The following is a 20,428-nucleotide window of genomic DNA, read 5'->3' as shown; positions in this document are numbered from 1 at the left end:
CTAATGGTTCATCTGATAATACATGGGGATGTTACAGGTGAATCATATCACGTATCGTGTCCCATTATATGGGTAAACCGCTGTTTGGATACTCGTTATCATCGGCTTAGTCATGACGTCACAGCAGTCTTGGTATAAGGAAACTGGCATTCTCCTTATCTTCAATCTCAAAGTTACTGGGATCCAAGGCCACTAAAGATCAGTTGAGTTTGCAAATCTATTTACAAGCAATAATCAATAAATGAATTATTGTTCTGTCAGCATCTTCGTCTGCTGGTGACTTTTACCTATCCGACATGTTGCCATGGTTTCCAGACACCATTAGAAGATTCAGCAACTGTCGCAAAATATAATATGAGCATGGATTTCACATAATAAAATGAAAGAAAATGTATACTTAATAATAAAGCATTATGAAAATGGATATCAAAACGAGCTTTCGGAAATTACCGAATCCTCTTTTCTTCTTCAGGATGACTGACGATGGTAACAGATATGGTAGAACAACACGTGATCTTCACAAGTGTTTGGTCAAAGGCCGTTAGAAGTTGGTATCACCTCCGCCCGTCTATCCGTTCCTGAATCATAGTAAAGTAGACATGGAGAACTCGTTGACTAATTAGTAAGTCAATTCTGTTTATGTTGGAACAAAATGAACTTTTCTGATCAGTAGTCAGGAAATACAGTCACAGAGTTGTTAAACCAACTGGTCACAACCAGCTGCCCTTCCGGTCCCACAGCCAGGCCTTCCGGCTTAAATCCAGTACGGACGGTACGGACAAACCTGCCGTGACGTGTGAAGATCTGAATCCTCTCGTTCACAGAGTCCGCCACGAGGATGTGACCCGAGCTGTCTGTACAGATGCCTGCGGGACCACTCACTTTACCACTTCCCAAACCTCCAAACTGGAACAGGATCTTCCCGGACTCGTCATACACGTAGACATAGTTACTTCTCCAGTCCGACACAAGAATGTTCCCCTCCCCGTCCAAAGTGACGTAATGTGGGCATGTCATCTCACCCAGTGGATGCCGGACTGTCCGCACCAGGGAGCCGTCCGGACGGAACACCTGAACTTCACCTTGGTCTCGATCAGTCACCAGGATGTGGTTAGTGCGCATGTCCACTGCTATACCACGGTAATAAGAGCTATTCTTCAGGTCAAACCCCGCCATGGCGGTCCCGTCCGTGCTGTACTGTACAACATGCTCAGCTGTCTCTCCCCGCCCCACTACCCACAGCGTGCCGTTACCGTCCATACAAACATCATATGGGTACATGACCTTATCCCCTGTACCCGGTACAACTGTTGGGAAGTGGCGCAGGTAAACCCCCTCCGTGCTGTGGACTTGGACTCGCCTGTTGTCTATATCAGCTACGAATATGTCGTTGCTAGGCGACACCAAAACACCACATGGGTAAGAAAACTTTCCAGGTTCTGAACCTTTCCCACCAAAAGTGATCGCACGCTGTTTCCAGTCCCCAGTAGAGCCGGTTGCCGCTCCCCCTGTCCCCGCTGTTTGTCGCTCTTGCTCGGGTGCCTCTGTACCGAGAACATCCTCTTTTCCATTGCTCCCACTGCCAGAGTCTTGTCTTGGAGTTTTCCCGTCTTCTTCCTTAACAGTCGGGTCTGCTCCAACCTTGTCGCCCACATCTCCAGGTATCCCTGTAGTATCAACAGGATCCGTTAGGTGTGTCTGTGTAGCTGAATCTGCCCTCTCGACCTGTTCCGACCAGCCTCCAGGCGGCTTCTCTCCCCTGTGCTCCTGTGGCCAGCCTCCAGGCGGCTTCTCTCCCCTGTACTCCGTCACGTAAGATGTCACCTGCTGGCTGCTGGCGGCTTTCACTGCGTATTCTTGAGCCTGCTGCAGCTTTTCTTCAAGAACTGCGATCGTCTCAAGAGCCTCCTTCAGCCTGTTCTCTGTGATGTTGAGCTTGGAGCGCAAAGTCATGATCGTGTTGGAATCCACCTCTGCCTTCTGACGGAGCGTGTTGGAATCCACCTCTGCCTTCTGACGGAGCGTGTTGGAATCCACCTCTGCGTTCCTGAGGTTCTGGATGGCCTGCCTCATCTGGTGTTCTCTGAGCCGGTCCTTCTGCACCAGAGCCCGGACCAGGCTGTAGGAGAAGCCCTGATACTCCAGACTCGCGGCTGCCTGCAGATGGAGCGGCAGGGCGTCCGAGAACAGGTTCAGGGCGGACAGGCGGGTCCAGCTCTGGGGCGCCCTCTGGCGTTTGTTCCGGGTACTGCATCCCACCTCGATGTCATCAACAGCCAGTTGTCTCTTGACATCTGAAACACATCAGTGAAAAATATATGACATCATGAAACATAGGGTAGGTCATGGCATCACGTACATCACCTGCTTGTCCAAGTATACAATCTTTATAGCTATTGATGAACATGCAATTAATGTCAGTTTCAGTCCTATTGTAGAAGGTCGGAAATTACTGGAATTTAATGGACTGCTAAGTTTTTCAACACGTGGAGATTCTGTTTCTATCAAAATTTCTAGTCTTTGATAGTGCTTCTAAAACAGAAAAATTAACTCACATAACATCGATATTCTTTGATTGACCTGCAAAATTCTAAATTACACAGAGTACATATGAAGACTAAAAGAAGTCAACTCCAGCAAAAGTCTTGAATTGCCAAAGAAAGTACCAAAAGAAGTCGACTCACCGTACAACGGCGCCCCCTGTTGGACTTTGATAGGAACTTCAGCATCGATCTGCAGTGACTTGACGCCCATGTAGACAAGTCTCGGGTCGGAGTGATCCGCCATGTGCCTCAGCACCGCCGTGTTCTCCCGCGGTATGGAGAAGTGCACCAGGATGCTCTTGTGCTTCTTGTAACCTCTGAACTTGACCTGTGACCTTCTGGTCCCAGATAACATTGCTAGGCGGTTTCTCAGACGATCGAGATTTTCCTGGATCATGCGCACTTCACCGTGCACAACCAAGTAGGCGTTTCCTGCAACAATCAGTAAATGATTTGTTTATGCTCAATGAAATATAAATCTACAGAAAGGTCTCTACAGATTTGAAAATTATGAACAATATGTATTAAGTCAAAGTAATTTTGGACGAATTAAGTGTAGGATAGATTGTGCAGATACATTTTATTTGTTTTAGGTGATTTCCGCTCACTCACTTTCTGCATATGCCCCCTCTTGACTTGTCCCCGGCTGGAGTTCGGAATTTTCCGGATCCTCTCGGTCAGGCGGCTGGAGTTCGGGATTTTCCGGAATTTCTCGGCTAGGTGACTGGAGTTCGGGATTTTCCGGAATTCCTCGGCCAGGCGGCTGGAGTTCCGGATTTTCCGGAATCTCTCGGTCAGGTGGTTGGAAACTTCGCAGAACATTCTGAATCAGGTCCTGTCGACCGATTCTTTCCAAGATCTCTTTGAGAAAGTCGAGATTCTCCTGGTCTATTTTGTCCAGTTCCATCAGCTTTTGAAAAACGTCCACGGCCCGCTTCAGTTGTGCCGCCTGGCCTTTAGGAATCAGATGCAGGCAGAACAACTTCACGTTTGCCGTTTCCTCTTCTGTGAGTTCATCGGAAATACGGAGCAAAGTTTGCACAAAATCAAAATGGCGCCTGTCGGCATCTGTGACTCTTTCTCGAACAGGACCTGCCATCCTAAAAACAGACGATAAAACATCACTGAACTCATCATATTCTGCACACATTGTACGTCTAAGTACTAGTAGGTAAGGTATACATATAACTACTGGATGATAGCCACAAAGCTTTATAGCAATCTGCGCAGGGTACAATGATAAAGAATAAAGTACTTGCATTTTGAAATTTGCATTCACAGTCACGCATTGTGGATAATTCATAAGAGTTGAAGGCCCCGGGACCTAAATGAAGCACGTCTCGACATGTGTCTCAACAACACAAGAACTCATGATTACAGGTCAGGGGCCCTAACCTTTGACCCTGCGCGTACGCAGTTCAAAACTTGTACAAGCTTACTGTCTTCTTTCTGGATATCTGAGAAATGTGCATTCTACTGTAATCATATCAAAGTAACAGCGTTAACGACTTGGGACTGAGCAGCATTCAATACACACCCAGCCCAGTTGGAACTTGTACTGTAGTTGTTTGTGAATCTCCGAGTACCTTACCCTCGCCGTGACGTCAGCTCAGACCACTCCCGAGAGTTTGTTCTGTCCATCAATCATTAACACGTCACGCGGACGTGCCGAGGGGCGGGGCAGAGATCAGGACACTGATAGATCCTTGTGCCACAAATAACATATTTACATGTTAATAGAACATAGATTATTGAAACTGAAGGTGTAAAACTACTGTTTGACACACCCAGTCATCTAATTCTGCAAACATTAGATGATTGCATATAGAAGGCATATATATGAGCTAAAGGTATCCAGTAAACCGGTAAACCAATATATGTGACTATTATACTGTCACCAACGCTGGGGTTAAGTTTCTTTGAACATTAACATCTAAACAATACTCCTTTTTTAAGTACCAACGTTAACATCTGTGGAGTAAGCACCGTTGAATCCTCCCTAAGCCTAATTCATACTCGTGATTTAATTGTTTACATCTCCCAGTGCCTTGCCCCCACCGTGACGTCAGCACAGACCACTCCGGAGAGTTTGTTCTGTCCGTCAATCATTAACACGTCACGCGGACGTGCCGAGGCGGGAGGGGCGGGCAGAGATCAGGACACTGATAGGACTGATAGGTCCTTGCCACAATGGGACACTTAAATGATCATTATGCTATTCACATGATCATGATTAAGATATCTAAAGTGCAACTGTGAATACCATAAAATTGTAATTCAAAATATCCTACCCGCCTACCCATTCAAAGTAACTTAGAAGGCATTTATTTGGTCACTTTCTGTCATCTAATATACATGAACGAATTCCTTAAACTTTTTCTTATTTCCATTTATACAGGATTCACCACAAAAAGAGCAATGTAAGTCTCAAGGTGGAAAAAAAGTAGTCTGAAGTAGTTGACCTAAAATGGCCGCCAGGCTGAATCGCCACGTCAAACGTTTCTCACCTGTAGTGAAGCAGGTTTAAAAACTCACCTGTGTGACGTGACGGTAAGACAAACTCCTTAAGGTGTAACCAGCGTCAGTCTGATTCTTCAAGACAAACTTTCTTAGATGTCTCCTGTCTAGGGACTAATATACCAGTAAACGTGGCAGTAGGGTAACACACTCGGTATCCGTTAGACTTTGACCATGGCCACTGGGTGATGTCGGGATGGCAGGTGCAGTTACGCGCCTAGCGGATACTGCTGGTACTGTAGCTACAGGGATAAGCGTCTCCGGTCTGTTGACTGAAATACGAGTAAACGTGGCAGGTTTGTAGCGAACCCTGTATTCGTTGGACTTTGGTTCAGACCACTGGAGTCTGATTGGGAAGTTTGACCCACTAGTGACGAAAATAGTTTTAGTTTTGGTGTGGGCGTCGCCGTACATTTGTGACTTGCAAAACAGGTGAATTTGATTCTATTGAAAAGCTAATTCTTATAGTACCATCAGTATCCGGTAGGTGAGATGCTGCATCTGACATTTTGACTAAAACCAGCGGGCGACCTTTTTCCTCCCAACATCTGCTTTGAGATAAAATGGCGGCGCTTTTATCACAACAGGACCGAAATGCGGACAATTTGCCATTCAAAATTTGTTATCTCGCCACAAGGATGTTCTACAATGTTACAAGCTTTACCAGATATGATGTTGAATATTAATAGATAATTGGTTTTAATAAGTTACTTAATACTTTCAGGACCTCATAGGTCGTCATTGCAAGCCTGACCTTTGTTTGCATACGGTAAATTTACATTGGTTATTTCTACAGTGGTGTGTAGTTTCATAACTTGCCGCTAGAGGTCGTGGTGAGCTTTTATATGTCTATTCAATGCTAGTCATTTGGCTTTTTTCTAGGTTGTTACACGGGGATCTAAACCATGACTATTTCTTATCATTAGTTACTTCGCATTCCGTCGATTTAGGTTAGACACCCAGGTAATAATCTCTTTTTGGCGTTACTTCGTATTTATTAGACCACAGATGTGAACTGGGACCACAGAGAACGACGATAGTTTTATACAAAGAAAGCATATTTTATTGGTGTACCATACTGAAATCAATTCAACTAAACTCAAATCAAACCGTTGATGTGTAATCTTTAGACATTGTGTCTTTATTCCGTATTTATCTATTCAGAATATCCAGTAAGACATATAACACATTGTATATCCAACTGCTGTATGGATATCATTGGCTAAGCTATGATGGGAAACCATAGTCTGTAAGAATATGATATGGTCCTTATCTTTAATATTTATTGTCAGAGCCATGCAAAACCCTTTAAGTTTGCCAAGCTATTTACAAAACAATTATAAATTACTGCCGACCCTTCCGTATGCAACCTATTCCAGTGGTTTCCAGACACCATGAAAAGATTCAGCAATTATCGCAAAAATTTACTATGAGAACGGATTTATGTACTTGAATTAATTATTATGAAGATGGAGAACAAAACGAGTTCCAAAACAACTTTGGTCCTCTGGTCTTCTTTAGGACTGACGAAAAAGATGGGAACTGATATACGTAGGATACGATTGCTTGAATACGTGACCTTCCGAGAGTCTGGCCTGAGCGATTGGTCAAAGGTCGTTGGAAGTCGGAACCGCCCCCCGCCCCCATACGGTCCTCAGTCATCATGAAGTAGATAAGAAAACTGGTTGACCAATTGGTTAGTCCATTTTTAGTTTAGTTGGAACAAAATGAAATCCATTTCAAACATAAACCTCATCTACAATCAGTAGTTAGGAAATACAGTTACAGTGTGGCTATTCCAACTGGTCACAACCAGCTGCCCTTCCGGTCCCACAGCCAGGCATTCCGGCCGAAACCCTGTACGGACGGTCCGGACAAACTCGCCGTGACGTGTGAAGATCTGAACCCTCTGGTTCCCATAGTCCGCCACGAGGATGTGGCCAGAGCTGTCTGTACAGATGCCGTGGGGACCACTCAGCTGACCTTTACCACTTTCCCAACCTCCGAACTGGAACAGGAACTTCCCGGACTTGTCATTCACGTACACAGAGTTACTCTTCCAGTCCGACACAAGAATGTTGCCTTCTCCGTCCACAGTGATACACCGTAGGTCTGCCATCTCACCCCGTGGATACCGGACTGTCCGCACCAGGGAGCCGTCCGGACGGAACACATGAACTGCACCTTGGTCTGGATCACTCACCAGGATGTGGTTAGTGCGCATGTCCACTGCAATGCCGCGGGAATAACCGATCTTCTTCAGGTCAAACCCCGCCATGGCGGTCCCGTCCGTGCTGTACTGTACAACATGATCGGTTGTCTCTCCCCGCCCCACTACCCACAGCGTGCCGTTACCGTCCATACAGACATCATGCGGCTCCATGTCCTTATCCCCTGTACCCGGTACAACTGTTTGGAAGTGGCGCAGGTAAACCCCCTCTGTGCTGTGGACTTGGACTCGCCTGTTGTTATAATCAGCCACAAATATCTCGTTGCTAGGCGACACGACAACGCCACGTGGGTCCAGAAACTTTCCAGGTTGTGTTCCGTTCCCACCAAAAGTGATCACACCCTGTTTCAAGTCCCCAGTAGAGCCAGCTGCCGCTCCTGCTGTCCTCGCTGTGTGTCGCTCTTGCTCGGGTGCTTCTGTACCGAGGACTTCCACTCTTCCATCGCTCTCACTGCTAGAGTCTTGCATTGCAGCTGTTTTGTCTTCTTCCTTTACAGTTGGGTCTTCTCCAGCCTTGTCGCCCACATCTTCAGGTCTCCCTGTGCTACCTAGAGGATCCGCTAGGTGGGTCTGTGACTCTTCATCTGCCTTCTTGACTTGTTTCGACGAGCCTCCTTGCGGCTTCTCTCCCCTGTACTCCTGTGACCAGCCTCCAGGCGGCTTCTCTCCCCTGTACTCGGTCACGTGGGGTGTCACCTGCCTCGCGGCTTTTTCTGCGTATTCTTGAGCCTGCTGCAGCTTTTCTTCAAGAACTGCGATCGTCTCAAGAGCCTCCTTCAGCCTGTTCTCTGAGATGTTGAGCTTGGAGCGCAAAGTCATGATCGTGTTGGAATCCGCCTCTGCCTTCTGACGGAGCGTGTTGGAATCCACCTCTGCCTTCTGACGGAGCGTGTTGGAATCCACCTCTGCGTTCCTGAGGTTCTGGATGGCCTGCCTCATCTGGTGTTCTCTGAGCCGGTCCTTCTGCACCAGAGCCCGGACCAGGCTGTAGGAGAAGCCCTGGTACTCCAGACTCGCGGCTGCCTGCAGATGGAGCGGCAGGGCGTCCGAGAACAGGTTCAGGGCAGACAGGCGAGTCCAGCTCTGGGGCGCCCTCTGGTGTTTGGAACGGGTACTGCATCCCACTTCGATGTCATCGACCGACAGTTGTCTCTTGACACCTGAAAGGCAAGTGAAAGAACATTTACAAATCAACAGTTATTCAGTCTAGATGACGCTGATTGAGGGAAAGTACACTTTGAATACACAGGGCATTTTCTGTATAAAAGACAGCTAGTGACAATTTATCAGAGATGTCTATCAGACACGTCTTTGACATGTTGTTAAGTACCTACACAATGTGACGACAGTCATTTTTCTTTCCCTTTACCTATTTCTCAAACATTTACATGTAACTTGGAAGAAAATGCAAACGTGGCCAAAAAAAGCACCAAATACATAAACTGAAACACCAACTCGAAACTGAAGAAAAATACAAAGTCGACTCACCGTACAGCGGCGCCTCCTGTTGGACTTTGATGGGAACTTCAGCATCGATCTGCAGTGACTTGACGCCCATGTAGACTAGTCTCGGGTCGGAGTGATCCGCCATGTGCCTCAGCACCGCCGTGTTCTCCCGCGGTATGGAGAAGTGCACCAGGATGCTCTTGTGCTTCTTGTAACCTCTGAACTTGACCTGTGACCTTCTGGTGCCAGATAACGTTGCTATGTGGTTTCTAAGGCGATCTAAAGTTTCCTGGATCATGCGCACTTGGCCGTTCACGACAACGTAGGTGTTAGACGTTGCATTTCCTGGAATATAAAGTATCAAATTGTTTATGTCAATTGAAAACAAGTCCGCAGTATTGTTTCCTATGTTTTCTATCAGTAGTTGGATTGAGAGCAAATTCCATAGAAATTTTTTCCTATGACGAGACAAGTTGAAGAGCAAATTGTATTGATATTGAATTGTTGTTTGAGGTTTATCCATAATTTTCTTGCATGTTAGTCGTAACTCACCTTCTGCATCCGCTCCCTGTTGACTTGTTCCCGGCTGCAGTTCGGGATTTTCCGGAATCTCTCGGTCAGGCGGCTGGAACCGCCGCAGAACGTCCCGAATCAGGTCCTGTCGGCCGATTCTTTCTAAGATCTCTTCGAGAAAGTCGAGATTCTCCTGGTCGATTTTGTCCAGTTTAATAAGCTTTTGGAAAACGTCCACTGCCCGCTTTAGTTGTTCCGATTGGCCTTCAGGAATCAGATGCAGGCAGAACAACTTCACGTTTGCCGTTTCCTCTTCTGTCAGTTCATCGGAAATACGGAGCAAAGTTTGCACAAAATCAAAATGGCGCCTGTCGGCATCTGTGACTCTTTCTCGTACCGGACCTGCCATCCTGGAAACAGACGATAAAATGTTAATGAACTGGAACTTTTGTGCACACATTATAGGTCTCTAAGTAAGTAAAATTTTATTTGCTACTTGATGTTTATAGCCAAATATCGATTCACGAAAGGCAGTAGGTTTAAGAAAAGGCTATTTTGTGTTGTGATATGGTGTAACAAATGCATTTTCGAGATGGCCTATAATGACCGCTTTCCAGAAGTGCCGCACTACAATCAGCGAAGCTGATTTGAGACACTGGAGAGTTATGTCGGCAAAGCAGACCTGGCATACATAAATTTAGTACACCTAGCCTTTTTTTACAAAGGGCTTTCCACAAACCACACCACAGATGACGGACTGTGACCAAAGAGGATAAAGGGAGACTTGCAGTGTCATCAGTGAAAAGCGTTTCTTGAATTGTAAAAGGCTAATTCTGTACAACCAGAACATTCTGTACAACCATGTCATTGGTACAACTGCATTCTTTGCAACTTTTTGATTTCCAGTTTTAGACTGCGCTTGTCATGGGTTATTGATGCAAATAGTTGCTTTTAAAAAAGTATTTAACCAAACTAGTGCGTTTTTAAACACTATCAATATGTATACTGCGTGTGCAAAATGCACCAAAATGCTTCCATGCGAACGAAGAATAAATGAAATCTCTGATCAAATTGTACCAGTTGCTGCACTGTCAGAGGCAACTTGACAAGTCTGTACACTTGTTGGTCACAGCCGACTTCAGCTATCTGGGAGGTGTATTGTGAATGTGTATTGCAAAGGCTGCTGGGAAGTATGTCTCAGCTCAGTGCATGTGGCAAAAATGATGATGGTGATCACAGGCCTATACATGGGTGTATGGGGAGAGCCATATCCCAGGCACGTTAAAGAACCCCCACACGTGCGATGGTGCGGTGTGCGTTGGTGCAAATCCTTCTGTCGGAAGTTGGTGATTCACTTCAAATCACCCGGATGGAGGCCTGGCGACCTCTGTCTCGTATCAGTCACATGGTGATCTACATCATTCACCCGGACGGGTGTGTCACCCCGTAAGGGGCGGTATAACCCGTCGTTGTGCGAACATGTGCGAACATGTATATAGGGCTCCCTTGGAAATCAGTTATTACGTTAACTGAAGGGACTACCCTAAAGATCAATATATACAATAGAAAGTGATGATGGTGATTGGTACATTGGGATTGGATTTATTTTACTAATTTGTAATACCACAAGGCGATAATGGCATGGAATTGTTCTAAAGGACCAAAATTGAATAACAGTGGACATTAAGGGCGTTTTTTTCACACAGTCATACTTAAGGTGAGTTTAAATCAGGTCCGGTGTGTGACTTTGAACAAGTCTGTCCTCTGCAGGTGAACCTTGGAAGTACATTTGTTCTGAACGGGTCCCGTCATGCATATGCTTCTACGTACACAAAGCGCGCTTTGTCCGTTTGTAACGTTATTGACTCCAGTCTGGAAAACATTGAAGTCCCGTTACTCAGTTTACAGACTATTACTAAACAAACCGAACCAACTTGCCTAGACGCGGTGGTGCAACGTAAGAATTCGGTCCCAATTGCACCGAAACTACAAATTTGCCCCGGCGGACTGCCCGATCCTGGGGGACACCCCTCGTTGTAAGCCACAGATAGGTCCTGGCGACAGTAAGTTACTGAGCCGGAATTATTGCTCAAAGATATCGCGGGAGCCACAGGATATCCCACTAGACCACTAAGGGGTAACGCCGGAAAGTGCCACAAACAGCCTTGAATCGCTCGGCAGGGCCCATTTTTCCAATTGGGACCGAAGTCTAACTCTTGTTCTGGCTAACATTGCTACATTGGACATGTTTTAGACCGCCTTTAAATCGACATTTGGTTCACGGAATAGCGTTGTTTGGTGCGAGATATGATGTACAAGCAATTCTTTGACATGAAAAGAGAAATAGAAATAGAGAAGTTTTCAACCAGACAAGTATTACAAGGTAACGCCAACAAAGCACACTGCCTGGACGTGACGCTGGTAACCCGACATATTCCCAGTCTTACAAGCGCTGTGGAATAATGTTACTTCGCGACAAAGCTGATACGTAGCACAACGATAATTACCACTTATATAAGTGCATGCTTAGTGATTCTTAAACACAGATTTTGCTGACCAGCAGTGTTTGTTGCCAGAGATGTGTCTTTTACACGCTGGGTGAAACTGAGAAGTTGTTTGCTTTTTAGCCACAGAGGTCATGCTAGGGTCACATCCCAACAAAACACACGGTGCCTATCTGTATCGTTGTGACTTCTCAACCACAATACCCCTAGATAAGGTAACACTCGGTATTGGCATTTGGGTTACCTGCGGAAATATTGTAGTTCAGAGTTACCCTAGGATCTGATGTAAACTTTAGTCTACCTTGCAATATTAGAACATATGACACCCTACTGAAGAAAAAGGTGCTTCTAAACCGCGTAACGTAGGAGTTCACGAACTAACAGCGACTATAGCCCGGTAGGCAATCGAAGCAATGTGGGTCGCTGGGTGAAATTAAAACATTCAGAACCAGAGGAGTCATTCCTGCAACACCCATAAAGCTCACCCCGTATAACACGTTATTGGCACCTATATTAATACCTCTAACACTAGTAACAGCAGTTTTTACAGAACGAGTTACCCTACATGTTGAATACCTGTTTTCCTGCCAGTTTTTGTCTTTTTATGCTAATGTTCTGAGCTTCAAGAAGTAAGCAAATATTTTTCCATAACAATTTAGCATTAGGAGTATAGTAACATGTGACAGACTCTGAGAGACTTTGAGAGATCCTTGGGAAACTCTAAAGTCAGTTTCTCTCCGTACTAGGATAGACCAAATACCCGGTGATAGTAGAAAGAGAAGGACCCTGGTACATTATGGCCGTTAGGTTTTAACTATCAAATGCTATCTTCCTAACCTTACTGCAGAATTGGCAAGATACCTCTTAGATAGCAACACAACTTACCTGTACACCTTTGGCTGCGTTCGTCCTCACTTCAGTATCGTCTTATCCCTACTGCGAATAGGTATTCTGTTTATCCCCCTCCCGCATAAAAGACAGGGTAGCGGTGCGTGACCCTAAAGGTCATCAACCCCAGCAGGTGCAAAGGCTGTTTGTAATGTGATCACATTCGTAACTTTCTAAACATGGGGCTACCTGCCCTGGCAGTACGGAGAGAAAAACAAATTTACCTCGTGTTCAAATACTCAGTAAGAAGGACTCGAGTGTAATGTAATTATTTAAGAGAAAAATAGGCAACGAAGAAATAGACGGTGTGTTGTTTTGGTCTGACTGTCATGGTGGAAAGGTATCATGTTACCTTGAGGCATGAGGCACAATAGTGCATGTGTATAGGTTTGTGAAGGATCCAACACAACTACTGTGCCCTGATGTCCTGATGCACGATTATATGATTCAATGCAGACACCTTTGTGAGCTGACTCATAGAATTTCTTTCTGCTTTTCCTGTTCTCTGTACCGCGGAGTGATACAAATTACTAGGGAGTGATACAAGCTGCACGAGTCACAATCATTATGCCCGTAGATGAAATAGTCCAGGTAAAAGTGAATACGTCTGGTGAGAAAAGGTAAGTGTGGGAGGTGTTATCTCCTAACTTGAATATACAACATTCTATGTCGCTTTGGCATTATGAGGCTCAATTCATGAGTTGTTTGCTAGCATAAGATGATCTGAATGTGTTTATATTGGGGATGCCAAGTATGTTATAAATTATTTATATTGCCAGAGGATTGGCGGAAGGTTAAATTTGGTCATCCTGAAAAAGACCAGATAACTGATGATGTCCATGCCGGCACTATTATCATAACGTGATATTATTATAACAGGACCAACATTCGAACATTTTTTATATCGTTAGCTAAACTTTGTGACGGTGTCTCAACTCCTCATAGTCTCCAATGATGTTTTGAAATGTTGTCCCAATGATCTTCGACAATGTTGCAACAATGTCGCATTATTCCCATGCAGATTAGATACATAATAACTTTTCTTTACAACTTCATTGGTCGTTATTGCAAGCCCAATCCGCTTTCGTATATCGTAGATTCATAGTTGTATAGTATATCATTGTTGCATATCTCTACAGAATGCATATAGTTTTATAAATTACCGCCAGACGTTAGCGAGATTTTTTATGTCTATGAAAGTTAATCATTAATACGGAATATTGTATGGCGTTACGAAGAGATCGAAACCATGGTTAGTAATTGAATTTATCATGGATTTCGCCACAAAGAACCATAATCAAATATACAAATGAAGGATGATTTTTATTGGTGCAAAACGTATTATATCATCTCACAGAATCCAATTCAATTCCATTCGTAAGAGACTCAACCGCTAATACCACAGACCAAATGTGCAATCCGCAGACATGGTGTAGAGGCCTGTATTTAGCATCTATTTATTCAGCTGATAATACATGCTGATGTTATAGGTAAAACATGTCACACATCCTGTACCATCATCGGTAAACTGCTGTTTGGATACTCGTTATCATCGGCTAAGTCATGAAGGAAAACCTCAGTCAGTCAGACCATTTCCTTATCATCTTATATGCTAACCGGTCAATTACGACTCCGTTTACAGGATATATACATGTAAGAATGGCATTCTTCTATCCAGTATAACTCAAAACTTTCCATTTATTCTACGCTAAAGGATAAATACGGAAAAAGAAGTATATTTCGAATGTACAAAATTTCGAACTTCGTAGAGCAATTACAAGATAAGAATTTGCAGTCACAAATTAAATATAGAAGCCGGAAGATATACTTAAATTCCCCGTGCGCGAGACCAGAGGTTTTGTCCATTCTGCCCAAATGAGATCGAAGACGAACGTCGCTTTGTTATGGATTGTTCACGATATAATGATAAACGCACAAAGCTGTTCACATTACTTTCCGCTTGCTCTAAAGAATTTGCTACTCTCTGTTCAATAGATAAACTCAACTGATTGGTCAGTCGGACTGCACATGCGTAAAAGAGCGGCACGACTGGATGGATGGGTCAAAGGTTACGGACTGTCTTCAATCAGATGTTGGGGTGGGAGGATCATGATGTTCGCAAGTTGCTCGTTTTTCGGACAAAGAACACTCAGAATAACGGATAATGAATTACAAAATCAACATTTTTACTTCAACATTCTACTTGATGATGAAATGGTTGCATGATTATTTAACCAGGACAGAAAATTCAGACAATTTGTCATTTTAACACTCATAGTGGTGCAATCATACCGCAAGAACTTCACTTCATTCCTGTACAGAAAAGATAGTTGATACCATCTTTTAGAGCCTCCTACGTCGTTATAGCAAGCCCATAGCGCGCCCAGTCTGCGTTGGTATACTGAAGACTCGCATTGTTTTATTGCGAAAAAGCCTTGCAGTTTTCTGATTTCCCGCTAGATGTCGCTGTGAGACATCTAGTGCTATTGAATGTTTTTTGGCGACAGATCCAGAGCGAGCCTTATGGTAAAGTTTTGTTGGCGACGCCTTAGGTTCGCGCCTTATGGTATAGTATTGTGCACAGTCTGCAAGAATTCTAGGAATTGTACAGGAATGTGTCCGCAAGGATGCTAGTCTAAAATACTAGTGCATCGGAAAATCTTTAACGTTACAGGAAGTACTATTTCTTCAGATTAAATTTCCTGCAGACCCTAAGAGACAATCTGGTACTTTCTCTTAATCTTCGCTGCAACACTGCAGTGATCGAACTAAAAGGAAATTCCTGCGATCCCATTCTTGAAGTTCTATGATACACATCTGTGCAGACACATTCCTGTTCACTTACATTCCTCCGGTCCAATGGAACCGTAACAGGCAGTATCATAGGAGGGTCTGCATGGGGGTCCCGACGACGATTTACGCTGAATTCAGAAGAACCCCCTACGTATTACGCTAAATTAATGCAGGCAATTACGCTAAATTTGGTCGCCTCGCTACGAATTACGTAGATAAGATGGTTTTTCCTACGAATTACGGGAAATGAAAATAGGCTGCCTACGCTAGCCTGGAGTCCAGCCTTGTTAGCTTTGTTCCGCTCCCGAAGGTCGCTACTCGCCAACGTAAAAGAGCATGCAGATCCTCTCACAGAACTCTACCTCCCGCACAGCATACTATATACAGGTCTACTTCCTGATTACACCACACACACTGCATAACTACATTCCCATATTTGTCCGACAGAAAACGTAACAATCATCACCTTTATTGACACAGCAAAGGTACAGTGACATACGTAAGGTCTGCTACATACAACTGTACATGCAAAAAAAGTGAATGAACGTCCTACGTACAAATGTATGAATAAATCAACATTGTGGAGTTTAATGGATTATCTATTGATTAATCTAAGGTCTGACGATTCGTTGATGTACCGATTTGTACGCAGAGAGGGGCATCTCCTCAAAGAATGTAATTAAACATACTGAGTGTATGACGGCAGGTATTAATATTTTCTGAACAAGCGTTGTTTATTATTCTCTAGTAATCATTCTGGGACAAAGAGCAATTTATCTCATTGCAATTGGCCAGAATATACAAAACCTCTGGTCACAGAAAAGTTCATGACACCTTCTAAGAATTATGAAGACGGATTACGGAGAGATGAATCAACAACTTTTCCTCAACTCCTCAGTTCTGCTTCAGGACAAACTTGATTGTTCAGAACACGTGACCTTCCGGACGTCTGACACGACAAAAAGGTCAAAGGCCGTTGGAAGCCGATAGGAACCTCGCCACCAACCAGTCATTCCTCATATCACAAACTAATCAAGAATATATATATATATAAGAATTTTGTCCACTTTGTTTGTTTTTAAACAAATCCTTCTCCAAAGTGTTGCATGACTAATAGCTAGGATATATAGCCACAGTACCTCCCCAGTAATTGGTCACAACCAGCTGCCCTTCCGGTCCCACAGCCAGGTATTCCGGCTTAAACCTAGTACGGAAGGTCCGGACAAACTCGCCGTGACGTGTGAAGATCTGAACCCTCCTGTTCCAAGAGTCCGCCACGAGGATGTTACCCGAGCTGTCTGTACAGATGCCTGCGGGACCACTCAGCTGACCTTCACCACTTCCCTTCCCTCCGAACTGGAACAGGAACTTCCCGGACTCGTCATACACGTAGACATAGTTATTGTACCAGTCCGTCACAAGAATGTTCCCCTCCCCGTCCACAGTGACGTACCGTGGGCGTGTTATCTTACCCCGTGGATGCCGGACTGTCCGCACCAGGGAGCCGTCCGGACGGAACACATGAACTTCAACTTGGTCTACATCAGTCACCAGGATGTGGTTAGTGCGCATGTCTACTGCAATGCCGCGGGAATAACGGATCTTCTTCAGGTCAAACCCCGCCATGGCGGTCCCGTCCGTGCTGTACTGTACAACATGATCAGCTGATCCACCTTCTCCCACTACCCACAGCGTGCCGTTACCGTCCATACAAACATCATATGGCCCCATGTCCTTATCCCCTGCACCCGGTACAACTGTTGGGAAGTGGCGCAGGTAAACCCCCTCCGTGCTGTGGACTTGGACCCGCCTGTTGTTGCGATCAGCGACAAATATCTCGTTGCTAGGCGACACGACAACGCCCAGTGGGGATTGAAACTTTCCCGGTTTTGATCCTTCCCCACCAAAAGTGACCACATCCTGTTTCCAGTCCCCAGTAAAGCCAGGTGCCGCTCCTGCTATCCTCGCTGTGTGTCGTTCTTGCTCGGGTGCTTCTGCACCGAGAACTTCCTCTCTTCCATCACCCCCACTGCCAGAGTCTTGCCTTGCAGTTCCCTTGTCTTCTTCCTTTACTGTCGGATCTTCTCCAAGCTTGCCACCCACATCTCCGGATCCCCCTGTAGTACCAAAATCATCCGCTAGGTGTGTCTGTGTAGCTGCATCTGACTTTTCAACTTGTGTCGACCAGCCTCCAGGCGGCTTCTCTCCCCTGTACTCGGTCACGTGGGCTGTCACCTGCTTGGCGGCTTTCTCTGCGTATTCTTGAGCCTGCTGCAGCTTTCCTTCAAGAACCTCGATCGTCTCAAGAGCCTCCTCCAATCTGTTTGCTGTGATGTTGAGCTTAGAGCGCAAAGTCATGATCGTGTTGGAATCCACCTCTGCCTTCTGACGGAGCGTGTTGGAATCCACCTCTGCCTTCTGACGGAGAGTGTTGGAATCCACCTCTGCGTTCCTGAGGTTCTGGATGGCCTGCCTCATCTGGTGTTCTCTGAGCCGGTCCTTCTGCACCAGAGCCCGGACCAGGCTGTAGGAGAAGCCCTGGTACTCCAGACTCGCGGCTGCCTGCAGATGGAGCGGCAGGGCGTCCGAGAACAGGTTCAGGGCAGACAGGCGGGTCCAGCTCTGGGGCGCCCTCTGGCGTTTGGTCCGGGTACTGCATCCAACCTCAATGTCATCAACAGGCAGTTGACTCTTGACATCTGAAAGTCATTTAGTAAAAGGAACTTTACAAATCAACAGATAAGTAGTATACATGGTTCTGATTTGTTGAAAGTACACTTTAAAACATAGTATAATATACAGCTAGTGACAATTTATTAGAAATGTCTATTAGACATGCCTATTGAACATGTCTTTGACATGCTACAAAGTACCTACAAAATGTGACGTCGACAACAGTGTCCCTTTTTTTGCTTTCTTTTTTTCCCTTTTTATATTTGTCTAAAGTTTTGATATAACTGGGAGGAAACTGCAAACGTGGCCAAAGAAAACCACTCAATACATTAACAGAAACACTAACTCAAAGCACCCGAACTTATACATTTAGAGAAATTACAGCTAGGTCTATAAAATAAGTACATTTGTACAACTTCTTGCCATTGACGAAATATACAAAGTCGACTCACCGTACAGCGGCGCCTCCTGTTGGACTTTGATGGGAACTTCAGCGTCGATCTGCAGAGACTTGACGCCCATGTAGACAAGTCTCGGGTCGGAGTGATCCGCCATGTGCCTCAGCACCGCCGTGTTCTCCCGCGGTATGGAGAAGTGCACCAGGATGCTCTTGTGCTTCTTGTAACCTCTGAACTTGACCTGTGACCTTCTCGTGCCAAACAGTGACGCCAAACTGCGTCTGTGACGATCAACTGTTTCCTGGACCATGTGCGTTTGACCGTGAATGACCAAGAAGGCGTTGGCAGTTTCATCTCCTGGAAGTAATGAAAACAATGTTAGCCAAGGGTTGATAACATTACAACAAATAGAAAAAATATGTAAATTTATTTTGAGATGCATTAAAAACTATATCCTTGGGAAATAGAACTGCCTTGATTAACCGTTCTCTAAACCTTTAAAGCGTTACCAGAAAAAATACTGATATTACTAACCTCTTTCACTTGCACTCACTGGGATACTTCCTGGTTGCAGCTCGGGATTCAATGCCCAGGGCAAGTTGTACGGACATTTGATTTTTGTTTAAAGTTAATCAATAAATCTTGCGTGTCACTCACCTTCTCCATTTGTTCCCTGTTGACTTGTTCCCGGTTGCAGTTCGGGAGTTTCCGGAATCTCTCGGTCCGGCGGCTGGAACGGCCGCAGAACGTCCCGAATCAGGTCCTGTCGGCCGATTCTCTCCAAGATCTCTTCTATAAACTCCAAGTTCTCCTGGTCGATTTTGTCTAGTTCCATCAGCTTGACGAAAACGTCCATTGCTCTCCTGAGCTGTTCCAAGTGGCCCTTAGGAATTAGATGCAGGCAGAAAACCTTCAAGTTCGATGTTTCCTCTTCTGTCAGTTCATCGGAAATACGGAGCAAGGTTTGCATGAAATCAAAATGGCGCCTGTCGGCATCTGTGACTCTACTTTCTCGGACCGGACCTGCCATCCTGAAAACAGACGATAAAACGTCACTGAACACAAAGAATCGGCACATATTGTACGTCTAAGTACGACATAAGGTAAGGTGTACTTGGTACATGATGAAAGCCGTGCACTTTTATACCAATTTACGCAGGATAGAAGGGTAAGTTTTTGTATTTTAAAATGTGCATTCACATTGCGGTACCTTGTGGGTAAAATGTCAAAGTTCAAGGCGAATGAGACATTAAGAAAATACGTTTCGACATGTGTCTTGACACGCAAGAGCGTTTGGCTACAAGTCAAGGGCCTTCACCTTTTGCCCTGCGCATGCGCAATTCAGACCTTGTGCCTGCTTGTCTGAAAGAGGACATTAGACTATAATTACGTTTAAGTAACCACGTTAACTTGTGAGGACTGAGCAGCATTCAGTCCACACTAAGCCCAGTTAGAACTTGTACGGTAGTTGATTGTGAACCAAGTACCTTGCCCTCCCCGTGACGTCATCTCAGACCACTCTGGAGAGTTTGTTCTGTCCAACAATCATTAACACGTCACGCGGACGTGCCGAGGGGAGGGGCAGAGATCAGGACACTGATAGATCTTTGTGCCACAAATAACATACTTACATGTTAATAGAACATAGATTATTGAAACTGAAGGTGTAAAACTACTGTTTGACACGCCCAGTCATCTAATTCTGCAAACATAGAAGGCATATATATGAGCTAAAGGTATCTCAGTAAACCAGTAAACCAATATATGTGGCTATTATACTATCACCGACGCTGGGGTTAAGTTTCTTTAAACATTAACCTTTAACAAGACTCCTTTTTAAGTACCAACGTTAACATCTGTGGAGTAAGCACCGTTGAATCCTCGCTAAGCCTAATTTGTACTCGTGGTGTAATTGTTTACATC

The 20,428-nt window shown here is 44.9% G+C and overlaps 1 protein-coding gene across 1 annotated transcript; it reads right to left on the bottom strand.

The window, feature by feature from the left end:
- Positions 1-666: 666 nt before the first annotated feature.
- On the bottom strand, positions 667-2,754 carry LOC118404455 (tripartite motif-containing protein 3-like). Its single transcript, XM_035803532.1, has 4 exons — positions 2,685-2,754; positions 2,260-2,294; positions 1,430-1,667; positions 667-1,307 (listed from the first exon to the last, which is right to left on the bottom strand). The coding sequence occupies exons 1-4, from the start codon at positions 2,752-2,754 to the stop codon at positions 667-669; spliced, it is 984 nt and encodes a 327-aa protein (XP_035659425.1).
- Positions 2,755-20,428: the final 17,674 nt, after the last annotated feature.

This window comes from Branchiostoma floridae, chromosome 17, assembly GCF_000003815.2.
Source record: "Branchiostoma floridae strain S238N-H82 chromosome 17, Bfl_VNyyK, whole genome shotgun sequence".
NCBI classification, from domain to species: domain Eukaryota; kingdom Metazoa; phylum Chordata; class Leptocardii; order Amphioxiformes; family Branchiostomatidae; genus Branchiostoma; species Branchiostoma floridae.
Note: the sequence above shows the minus strand (reverse complement) of the source record. Positions and strands in the feature narration are given on the sequence as shown.